The sequence below is a fragment of the Rhinopithecus bieti genome, unplaced genomic scaffold, assembly GCF_001698545.2.
Source record: "Rhinopithecus bieti isolate Rb0 unplaced genomic scaffold, ASM169854v2 scaffold_1583, whole genome shotgun sequence".
Classification (NCBI taxonomy): Eukaryota; Metazoa; Chordata; class Mammalia; order Primates; family Cercopithecidae; genus Rhinopithecus; species Rhinopithecus bieti.
This window is the reverse complement of record NW_016803645.1, coordinates 1,789,851-1,800,596: the sequence shown is the minus strand read 5'-3', so window position 1 is coordinate 1,800,596 and position 10,746 is coordinate 1,789,851. Positions and strand designations below refer to the sequence as shown.

The 10,746-nt window shown below is 44.2% G+C and overlaps 1 protein-coding gene across 7 annotated transcripts in view; it reads left to right on the top strand.

Annotated features, from left to right (window-relative positions):
* The first annotated feature begins 833 nt into the window (after window positions 1-833).
* The window catches only part of SCAF8 (SR-related CTD associated factor 8), a 234,198-nt gene continuing 224,285 nt past the window's right edge, over window positions 834-10,746 (top strand). For 4 of the 7 annotated variants that reach the window (XR_001889169.1, XR_001889170.1, XM_017891985.1 and 1 more), the window contains exons 1-2: window positions 1,261-1,382; window positions 9,396-9,458. Coding sequence is in view for 5 of the 7 variants with exons in the window: in XM_017891985.1 (XP_017747474.1) it covers window positions 1,353-1,382; window positions 9,396-9,458 (93 nt within the window). In the remaining 2 variants the exon portion in view is untranslated. Of the gene's footprint in view, window positions 1,383-9,395; window positions 9,459-10,746 lie in introns of all 7 variants that reach the window. The other 3 variants (XM_017892012.1, XM_017892001.1, XM_017892006.1) reach the window with 3 other exon arrangements.

Below are 10,746 nucleotides of genomic sequence, written 5' to 3'. Positions count from 1 at the left end.
TTTAACATCAATAAATACTTTTAAATTGGTACCTTATTTTGCGCTGCACGAGAGAAGGCTTTTTACTAGCAGCATCTCCTAATCCATTTAAGAAATACCGTATTTACCGTTACTCCAAGTATCCTAGGGCAAAATTCCTTTAGAACAATTCATCTTCCGAAACAGACGGGTTCCCTTTTCACCTATTCAAGTGTTCTGCATTCTAGGGTCCCCTTCCCGCCTTGCAGACAAATGCACTTATTGTGCCACTCCAGTCCCTGGATCCTATGCAGCGAGCATTTCCTGCAAGGAGCTGCTGCATGCCTGCTTCCCTCGCCTTCTGCCCCAACCCGGATCCAACATTTTGGTTTCTAATGTTCCCTCCCTGTGCAATTAAAACGCTTGAGTTCAGTCACTACATACATGACCAGGAACTTTTTCTTGGCGGGGGCTGCGGTTATTCAGGGCACTGTCCAGTAAAGTTCTGAAAAGCAACTAAACTCTGCCGCTCGCGCAAAAGGACCAATCCACCGGGAAACAAGGGAAATGCGCACATTTCCTAAACTTGCCGCTTCTTGGGCACGTTTAGGCTCTTCTTAGAGCCGCGCTTTGGAGCTGCCTCCTCCCGCGGTACAAATCCGCCACGGCGTTCCCCGAGATGCCGCAGCGCTCGTTCCCGCGTCCGAGGGGCGCGGGAAGGTGGCCAGGCGCGGGCGGCCCAGGGGGCAAGGCGAACGCAGCGGAGCCCAGCCCGGCCTCCGGGCGGCGACGCTCTGGCCCCAGCCCGCTCGATGGTTTCCGCGCGGCCGCCGCCACGGCCAGATCGCCAGGGGGCGCGCTGGCCGGGCGTTCGCCGGATCCCCGGAGCTGCGCGGCCGACTGGAGCCCCATATTGGGAATTGCCGCAAGCCGCTGCGCCAGCGCTTTCCTCTCTGGCTCTTCCCGAACGGGGCTGGTTCCTGCGGCCCGACGGCAGGGAGGGAAACAGGAGCCCGTCCCGAGGAAGGGAAGAAAAGGGGTGGAAGTGTAGGGGACGGGGCTATGAGGGAGGGGACCGGACGAGGAGCCGGGGCGGAGAAGTAGAAGGCCCGCGGCCCACCCCTCCGCCCCGCCGCCCGACCCGCCCCGGCAGCGCCTCTGTTCCCTAGAACGGCGCTCCCCCCCCGCCCTAGCGGCCATGCCGGGGCCGCGCTGCCGCTGAGGGAGCCCTTCCCCGCCAGCGCTTGCCCTTCCACTCCGCCCCGAGGTCGCAGCGGCCCGCTCTCCCGCCAGCGCCCCCTCCTCGCGGCCACACAGCAGCCCGCGTCTCGCTCTCCCCACCCAGTGGCCGCCGCCTCTTCCGCCGCCGGGCTCGGGGCCTCCGCAGCGACAACATGGAGGCCGTGAAGACCTTCAATAGCGAGGTTGGTATGGCAGCCCGGCTCCCCTGCTCCTGCCCGCACCGCCCCCACCCCGGGTCTTGGCCAGGGCCCGGAGGGTGGGCGCGGGCCTGCGGGTTTTTAAGGGTGGGGTGAGCGTTGGCCTAGCAGTGCCCGTGGGGGAGGGGTGTTTCTCCTCTGGGTGCCCCTCCCCCGGGTCCGGGAGGAGGGTTGGGGGAGGGCCGCCCTGGGCGGAGGGAGGTTCTGGCGTCTCCGGCGCCCTATGGAATGGCTGCGGGCTTGGAGGGAAAGACCCGGTTGGGCCCTCCCCCGGAGACTCCCGACAGGTCCCTCGAGGTCAGTTCCTCCGAGGCCTGGCCCGCCCACCTCCTTCCTGGGCCTTTGAGGATATAAGAGGACGCTGGACATCACTCTCCAGACCTTCCCGGGTCCTCATTGAGGCTGACACCGATTGGGGCGGTGGGGGAAATGAACCTACGGGGTGTTGATCTGTGGTCACGTTACACGTAATGTTTATAATTGAGACATTGTTGACTATGTAACCTCCCAGCTAGGGACTTGAGCTAATTGGATGATTTGTAGACAGGCAAAGGTTATTCTGCGGTATCTTCTATTTTTACTCCCTCCTCTTCTAATCCATCACGACATAAGGACAAATGGTAGGGAGAGATCTGTGCATCGAGAGATGGAAGATTCTGGGGGAAACATTTCTTGCTGGCTCATTCACGTGTCAAATGAGATTTTAAAAAGCATATTCCCGTTTTCACAGTGTAGTTGAATTTACTAGTCTGGAAGAAGACAGGTTTTGATAAGATGTATTCAATTTCTTTTTAAACTCCGACTTCAATATGCCTTAATGTAAACATTAAACATAGCAAGTACACATCTGCACAGTCAGCATTAGTATCCCTACCCATAAACCTTAGAAAGTGTAATTATGGCCGGGAACAGTGGCTCACGGCTGTAATTCCAGCACTTTGGGAGGCCGAGGCAGGCCAGCCACAAGGTCAGGAGTTCAAGACCAGCCTGGCTAACATGGTGAGACCCTGTCTCTACTAAAAACAAAAAATTAGCTGGGCGTAGTGGCGGGCGCCTGTAATCCCAGTTACTTAGGAGGCTGAGGCGGGAGAAGCGCTTGAACCTGGGAGGCGGAGGTTGCAGTGAGCCGAGATCGGCGCCACTGCAATCCAGCCCGGTGACAGAGTGAGATTCTGTCTACAAAACAAAAAGAAAAGAAAAGAAAAAGTGTAATTATGCTGCTAACTAAATTAGCATAAATTTTACGAACTCTTGAAATGCGGATACTTTATTAAATACTATGATTGTTAAAGAGTATCTTTAATATTTACGTCTTAAAATACTAGCTTTTTGTTGTGGCAGCCCAAATAGGACAGTACTTTTAAATGCCGTTGCGTAATTTTATGTTGTTTCAATTTCTTTAAAAGAAATCTTAGCAGAGAGGCTAAACGGTAGATAATATTTGGGCTGTTTTAGAAAACAGTGATATATAACTTTTTTTGGAAAGCATTTTCTTTTTTAATACTACATTTTTTATTTTTAACATTGATAAATTAGAGCAACGCACTTGGGAATCTTCTTTTTTTTTTTTTTTTTTTTTTTTTGAGATGGAGTCTCGCTCTTGTTACCCACGCTGGAGTGGCACCATCTCAGCTCACTGTAGCCTCCACCTCCCAGTTTCAAGCGATTCTCCTGTCTCAGCCTCCCGAGTAGCTGCGATTACAGGCGTGCATCACCACGCCCGACTAATTTTTGTATTTTTGGTAGAGACAGGATTTCACCATGTTGGCCAGGCTGTTCTCAAATTCCTGACCTCAAGTGATGGGCCCGCCTCGTCCTCCCCCAAGTGCTGGGATTATGGGCGTGAGCCACCGTGCCTGGCGCTTCATTTTTTTCATAGCTATCTTTCTTTTTTTGAGAAGGAGTCTCATTCTGTCACCCAGGCTGGAGTGCACTGATGTGATCTTGGCTCACTGCAACATTTGCCTCCCGGGCCCAAGGGGTCCTCCTCTCACCTCAGCCCCCCAAGTAGCTGAGATTACAGGCCAGAGCCACCACGCCCACCGGTTTTATTTTTTTTATAGAGAGGAGGACTTGTTATGTTGCCCAGGCTGGTCTTGAACTCCTGGGCCCAAGCGATCCTTTCACTTTGGCTTCCCAAAGTGCTGGGATGATAGATGTGAGCCACCATGCCTGGGGTGTTACTATTTTATTTTTTTGTTGCCATCATTGGATTTAATTCCTCCCGCCACCCCCCTCCCCCCACACACTTTGATGGGTGTCTGTCTTTGAGGGGGTTCCTAGTAATGTAGTCCTCTCCCTCAAAGGGCCATCCAAGACATTTTTTTTTTTTTTTTTGAGACGGAGTTTTGCTCTTGTTGCCCAGACTGGAGTACAATGGTGAGATCTTGGCTCCCTGAAGCCTCCACCTCCTGGGTTCAAGCGATTCTCCTGCTTCAGCCTCTGGAGTAGCTGGGATTACAGGCGCCCGCCACCACGCCCAGCCAATTTTTTGTATTTTTAGTGGAGATGAGGTTTCATCATGTTGGCCAGGCTGGTCTTGAACTCTTGACCTCAGGTCATGCACCCGCCTCGGCCTCCCAAAGTGCTGGGATTACAGGCATGAGCCACAGTGCCCGGCCCATCCATGACGTTTTAAACAGTAGCTCCCAAATATTAGATGTGAACAAGTGTTTAGTGCACTGTGGTTGGTCACAGTAGGGAAGAAATGTTAATGCCAGTTTTTCGTTTTAATATTAATTAAGGATAAGAGGGCCTAACATTTACATGTTTAGATAGGTGTTTCACCTGTTTTCTCATTTTACAGGAATTCGAGGTTTTTGGTAGTCGCATTTTAGTGTATGTAGCACTCTCCCCTTTCCCCTTATGGATTTCAAAGAACTTAAGTCTTGTAACTTCCTTATTTATATGCTCTAGCTTCACCATGTTTCAAAGTGGGGTTAGCTTAAAAATAGCAGTACGGAGTCAGAGAGTTGAGGAAGGGAAATATATTTGAAGAAGATTCAGAAAAATATTTTTTTTTGTTTAAACACAAACAATACATAATACTGTTTTTTATTTTGAATGCAATTTCTGTGAATGTTGTAATATTTGCTAATGTGTAGTAAACATTTTGTTATTGCAAATAAGCATATGCTGAGTAGTTCAATAATGATTGTTTTCCATTAAATTATGTGTTACAAATTACAAAAATTTAAAAGGAATTCTAGTTAACAGGATTAGGAGAAAAGGATGTTTTCGATGCTTATAGTCAATTTGGCTTTTAAAGGTGTTTATCTTTGGGCTTAATCCATCACAACTTTCTCTGCTAAATTTAAAGGTATCTTTGAAACATTGAATTGTTAATTCCATTTGCTTTGTAAGGAATCAAAATTTAGCTCTAAGAATAATCAGGAATGTTTGTCAGTAAGATATTTTGATACTTCACCTTAAAATATTTAAAATAGGCTGGACTCCATGGATCATACCTGTAATCCCAGCACTTTGGGAGGCCAAGGTGGGCAGATGACTTGAGCTCAGGAGTTCCACATTAGCCTGGCCAGCATGGCGAAACTCCTATCTCTACAAAACAATAACAACACAGATTAGCTGGTCATGGTGGCACATGCCTGTAGTCCCAACTTGGGTGAAGGGGTGTAAAGGAGGGGGCAGGTGCTGAGGTGGGAGGATCTCATGAGCCAGGAACGAGGAGGCTGCACTGAACTGCACCACTACACTCTAGCCCGGGCAACTGTGCAATCCTGAATCAAAAAAATTGAGACAGGTACTTGCTGTCAGCAGGTCACCACGCTGAGCTAATTGTTTTGTTTTGTTTTGTTTTGTTTGTAGAGACAGGGTTTTGCCATGTTGCCCCGGCTGGTCTTGAACTCCTGAGCTCAGGTGGTCTGCCCACCTCCCCTCCCAAAGTGCTGGGATTACAGGCCTAAGCCATGGTGCCTGCCCCAAATTAAATGTTTAAAATATGAAATACTTACCTTTTATGGCTTGCTAAGGCTCAGGTTTTTCCAGACTGAATTTTATCACCCCTATCTTTTAATTTTGTGGAAATCATTGGTTTGAAAGCAGAAGATGCCAGAGACTTTAGGAATATAGATGTTTGTGAATTGTGGGTGTGTGTCTGTAGTCCTAGCTACTTGGAAGGCTGAGGCGGGAGGAGCTGTTGAGCTCAGGAGTTCGAGTCTGCAGAGTGCAATTACTGCACCTGTGAATAGCCACTGCACTCTAGCCTGGGCAACAGTGTGAGATTCTGCTTCAAAACAAACAAACAAACAAAACAGAAAACCCTGATAATATAGATTTTTAGTCTGCAAACTGTGGATGAGTTTCAGCTATGAAAATCCCAGACTTTATGCAAGACATGTTTGAGTTGTTTTTGTCATGTCTACCCACCCTACCATAATTTCTCAAAGGAATTGACCTTACACTTCTGTGTTAAAAATTAGTGTGTCAGAAGATCCTTTAATTGTGCAGGAATTATGTGGTAAATTTCTCTTATCACGAGTTAAATGATATTTAGACTCAAGAATTTATTTTTTTTAAGTGCCTCCTGTGCTAATTTTGTGGGAGAAAAATAATTTCTATTTAAACATCATCCCTGTGATGAAAGTTTAATCCCATGACCACTACTTGCAATTCTGAAATGATGAAAGACTGAAGTTCAGGTTAGAATACAGGATTTCCTCAGAGTCAGTGGGTGAGCAGTTAACCGTAAGAGAATTACCAGTGCAAGCTATTGCAGTTGCTGCTGCTCTAAGATGGTGGCACTTGTAATGATTTAGCATTTCTTCCTAGTGAAAAGGGTCGCAGATTGAACTGCCTAAATCTGTGGATTACTTTGGGACTGCATTGATTGCTGGAATGCAGCAGTTTTATGTGAGCTGCATATCTATACTCAGTATTTAAGAATGATCACTGTTTGGAGGTCATTCTGGTAGGATCTTGTTCTATTTTTTTGTTTCCTTTTTTGTTTCTTTGAAAAGGGGCCGTGAGACAGTGGCAAGTGCATGACCCATTCTTTCCTTTAGTTCGAGAGGGCATTTTAAACATAGCAGACTATTGTTGTTTAAGACTGAGTCTCTCTTGCCCAGGCTAGAGAGTGCAAGGGCAGGATCATAGCTTACTGTAACCTCGAACTCGTGGGCTCAAGTGATCTTCCTGCTTCAGCCTCCTGAGTAACCAGGACTACAGGCATGTGCCACTATGCACACCTAATTTTTAAATTTTTTGTAGGGGTGGGTGGGGGGTGTCAATATGTTGTCCAGGCTGTTCTTGAACTCCCAGCCTTTAATGATCCTGCTGCGTTGACCTCCCGAAGTACTGGGATTACAGGTGTGGGCCACTGTCCTGGCCACATTCTTTTAAATTTTAAGTACTTCAAACAAACAAACACAGTCCCTTTACTATTAATCACACTTCAAAAAGTTAACAGTAAATCTTTAACATAATAAAATACCAGTCAGTGATCTATTTTTTTCAGGTCCTTTGTATTGCTAGTGTATTACAATGTAGCCTTTCCCCCGTGATCTATTTCTCTTGCTGCTCTGAATAGGCTGAGTGGGAAGATGTAGGACCGAATATGTAGGTTTGAGATATGTCAGAAGAGTAATTTCAGTTTAATTTCTGGATTTACCTTAGTTCATAAATTTAGAGGATTCTGTTACCTTTAATTGTATTTAGGATACCTAAATTCTTAGTATTTTTTGTCTTTGGGATCCTTTCGGATAGAAGAATCTTTAAACTGTTCCAGGATGCAGGCTTTCCAGAACCAGTTTAATATCCACTACATTTTTCTGTTCTATAAAGTGAACTCCCATCTCCATTTTATTTTACTTCCAATTTTGTATTCAGTGTGGGTAGTTTGTCTAACTACAGGACTTTTTATAATTTCACCAACATCTGGTAGTAGACATGGGTTAGTAGAGAAAAGTAGAAAAGGCAGAGGGCATAATACAAACATGTGAAATTTGGTTTTAGTTTGTATATTTTTTCCTTTGTCGATAGTTCAGGATAGGGAATTTGTGGGAAGCAGCTATAAAACACTGCATTTGTCTTTTATTTTCATCTACCAGGGAATGTGTCTCTGCTTTTCCTTTCCCATTATCATTTTCTAGTGGGTGTTCTGGTTAATTCTGTCAGTCAGGCTGTATTTTTTTCTTTTTACCTTGTGAAAGTCCTTTAAAGATGTAGCATACTTAGTGTTATAAAGGAAGAAAGTCTTTCACTAACCCGTTTCTGCTCATATGAAAACCCAAGATCTAAATATCTTGGGAACTATTGCTATTTTGGGCTGGATAATTGTTTGCTTGGGGAGCAGTCCTATGCATTCCAGGATGTTTATAGCATCCCTGGACTCTACGCATTAGATGCCACTAGCACCCTCCACAATTATGACAGCCAAAAATGTTTCTAGATGTTGCTGAATTTTTCTTGTGGGGCATGGTGACCCTGGTTCAGAATCCCTGATTTAGGTCTCCTGTTAAACTGTCTTAAAACACTGTGCTTTTTCTTCAGTGATCATAGCAATTTTAAGTAATTTTAGTAGTCTTTACCACTAGACGATAAGCTCTATGAGGACAGTGACTATATTTCCTTTGTTTCATGTCCTTGGTTCATAGCACAGTATCCTAATACACAGTATATATGTAAAGTAAAGATTTTTTTTTTTTTTTTTTGAGACTGGGCCTTGCTCTGTCCTCCAGGCTCGAGGGCAGTGGTGCCATCAGGGCCCACTGCAACCTCTGCCTCTCTGCCTCAGGCATTTCTCCCACCTCAGCCTCCTGAGTAGCTGGGACCACAGGCATTCACCTCCATGCCTGGGTAATTTTTGTGCTTTGAATAGAGATGGGGTCTTGCCATGTTGCCCAGGCTGGTAGGCTGGTGTAGAACTGGTCTCAAAATCCACCCACCTTGACCTCTCAAAGTGCTGGAATTATAGGCGTGTGCCGCCGTGCCCGGCCGCTAAGTAAAGATTTTTTGAATGAATGGATGCAATCCTAGGTAGCTAAATGACCTTGGCCAAGGTAGTTAACATTTCTGAACATCTGGTTATTACTTTGGGGAGGAGAATTGGGGAGGGGACTAGTCCATTGAAGATTCCAATTAGTTTAAATCCATTGTGAGTTTTATGTTGTCTAGTAATTATGTTATTTTCATGTCTGATTTTGCTCTGTTTTTCTATTTGAAATGACATGCAGAAGTTTTTTTCTTACATTAAAAATAGAATACAAGGATAATTGAAACTGATAATGGTTTTGAGAGACTGCATGATTTGAGAGTGTTAAATACGCATCATTAAATATAAAAAATTTTGGGCACGATGGAAATGCATGTTTCGTGGAGTTCAGTTATTTCATTCTAGACTAGCATTGAGTTTGTTACAGTAATTTTGATTAACATTTAGGGGACTTTATAGCCCCAGTGTCCTAAAGCATCATATTCTGTGATCATTTGCTTGCTGTTTTTTTGAGACGGAGTCTTGCTTCTTCGCCCAGGCTGGAGTGCAGAGGCGTGATCTCGGTTCACTGCAACCTCCGCCTCCTGGGTTCAAGCAATTCTCCTGCCTTAGCCTCCCCAGTAGCTGGAATTACAGGCATGTGTAACCACACCCGGCTAATTTTTGTATTTTTAGTAGAGCTGGGGTTTCACTAGCCAGGTTGACCAGGCTGATCTCGAACTCCTGACCTCAAGTGATCCGCCCGCCTCAGCATGCCAAAGTGCTGGGATTACAGGTGTGAGCCACCGCGCCTGGCCTGTTTGCTTCTTTTTCAGAAGGGGTATAGGTGGCTTAGAATTAGTGATAATATTACTACTTGTATGTACAATTTCAGATACCTGTTTCTAAGGCCAGTTATGCTGTTTTGGACAACTTCTAACTCATAATGGTGTGAAAGAATGTAATCAACCTTGACCTTGAACACTGGCTGAGCTCCTGAACTTTTAAGTGAGCTCATTTTGTCTGGTTTTGTTTTCTCAACATCTTTCTCTACTCCTCTCTCTCAGGATTGTGCCTCTACTCCTGCTTGTACAGACTGCTTTTCCAGCAGCATGGACACAAGAAGCATAGTAAGATGATGATAACCCATATAAGGCAGGCCCTTTGGAATATGTTAGGTTTCAATTGGTAGTGGAATAGTATATTTGATTATATGGTTAGTACTTGGGAAGCAGAATGAAATTTGTCACTTGGAATAGATTGGTAGTCTTAAAAGAGAGCGTCTAGGGAATAAGTTGAATTGCTTCACAAAAAATAGGTTAATTGGAGAAAAAAGTTTTATGCTCAATAGTGAGCATAAGTCATGTGTAAACTTTTGTTGTATTTACTTCTATTCTGCTCCATGTGATTTTACAAAAGAAATAGAACTATTTGAGTGAATTGCAGACCTCTTAATTTAATAATGTACCTTTTGAAGAATTTCTTTGAACTATAAAATGACAGATTATTGACGTATATGCTATAGGAATAAACAGACTAAATCGAAATTTTGATTTTCTAATTATAGAGGCAGCAGATTGTGGTAGAGGTACTATTGGTTATGAGAAATAAATGCTGATGAGAACTGTTTTTATAGCTTGTGATTTCTTACCTAAATGGATTCTGTCTCATATTTGATGGTAAACATGATGCATTTGCTTTTTCTGATTTTGATTATATGCATTTGTTTCGTCTTTCTAATTTTGTTTTATAAGAGTTTCTGATACAGCCATCCTTTAAACTTAAGGAATTCTATGTAAATGTATTAAAATACCTACTGTAGGTCAGGAAAAATCTCAGGAACTTTGACATTTATTTATTTAGTCAGAATGGGGACAAGGTTGCTTATGTTCTCTAAAGACAATTTTGACTATTAAGTTGATGTATGCCAAATTTGTTTTTAAAATAATTCTGCAACTTAATGTAATTTATATTGATTGACTTGAAAGACCTAGGATTTCATTCTTTAATTTGTTTATGCATGTAACTAATATTTAATGAACATGTATTGTGGCCTAGGGATTTTTTTTCCATCTCCTGGGTTATAGTGGCAAACCAGACAAGCAAAAATCATGCCCTTTTGGAGCCTGTGTTGTTGTGATCCTTTTCCTTTTGTCTTGTTACCAGTTTGTGTATTGAACTTGCTGCAGAGCTGGAGAGGCTGTGCAGGCACTACTGACTCCAGCATTGCTTCTTTGCTAAGGACTATGTTGGTTGCAGCCTGATCTGTTCTTAGCATTTTGCCTCTTAGAGTTCAGATTGCCTGTCCACTACTCAAAATAGAGACTGAGCAGGTAGACTTAGTTAAATGATTTTTCAAACAATGGGAAAATATGACTAGCTACATTAAGTTTTATACAAAATTGTCTGTTATGTATG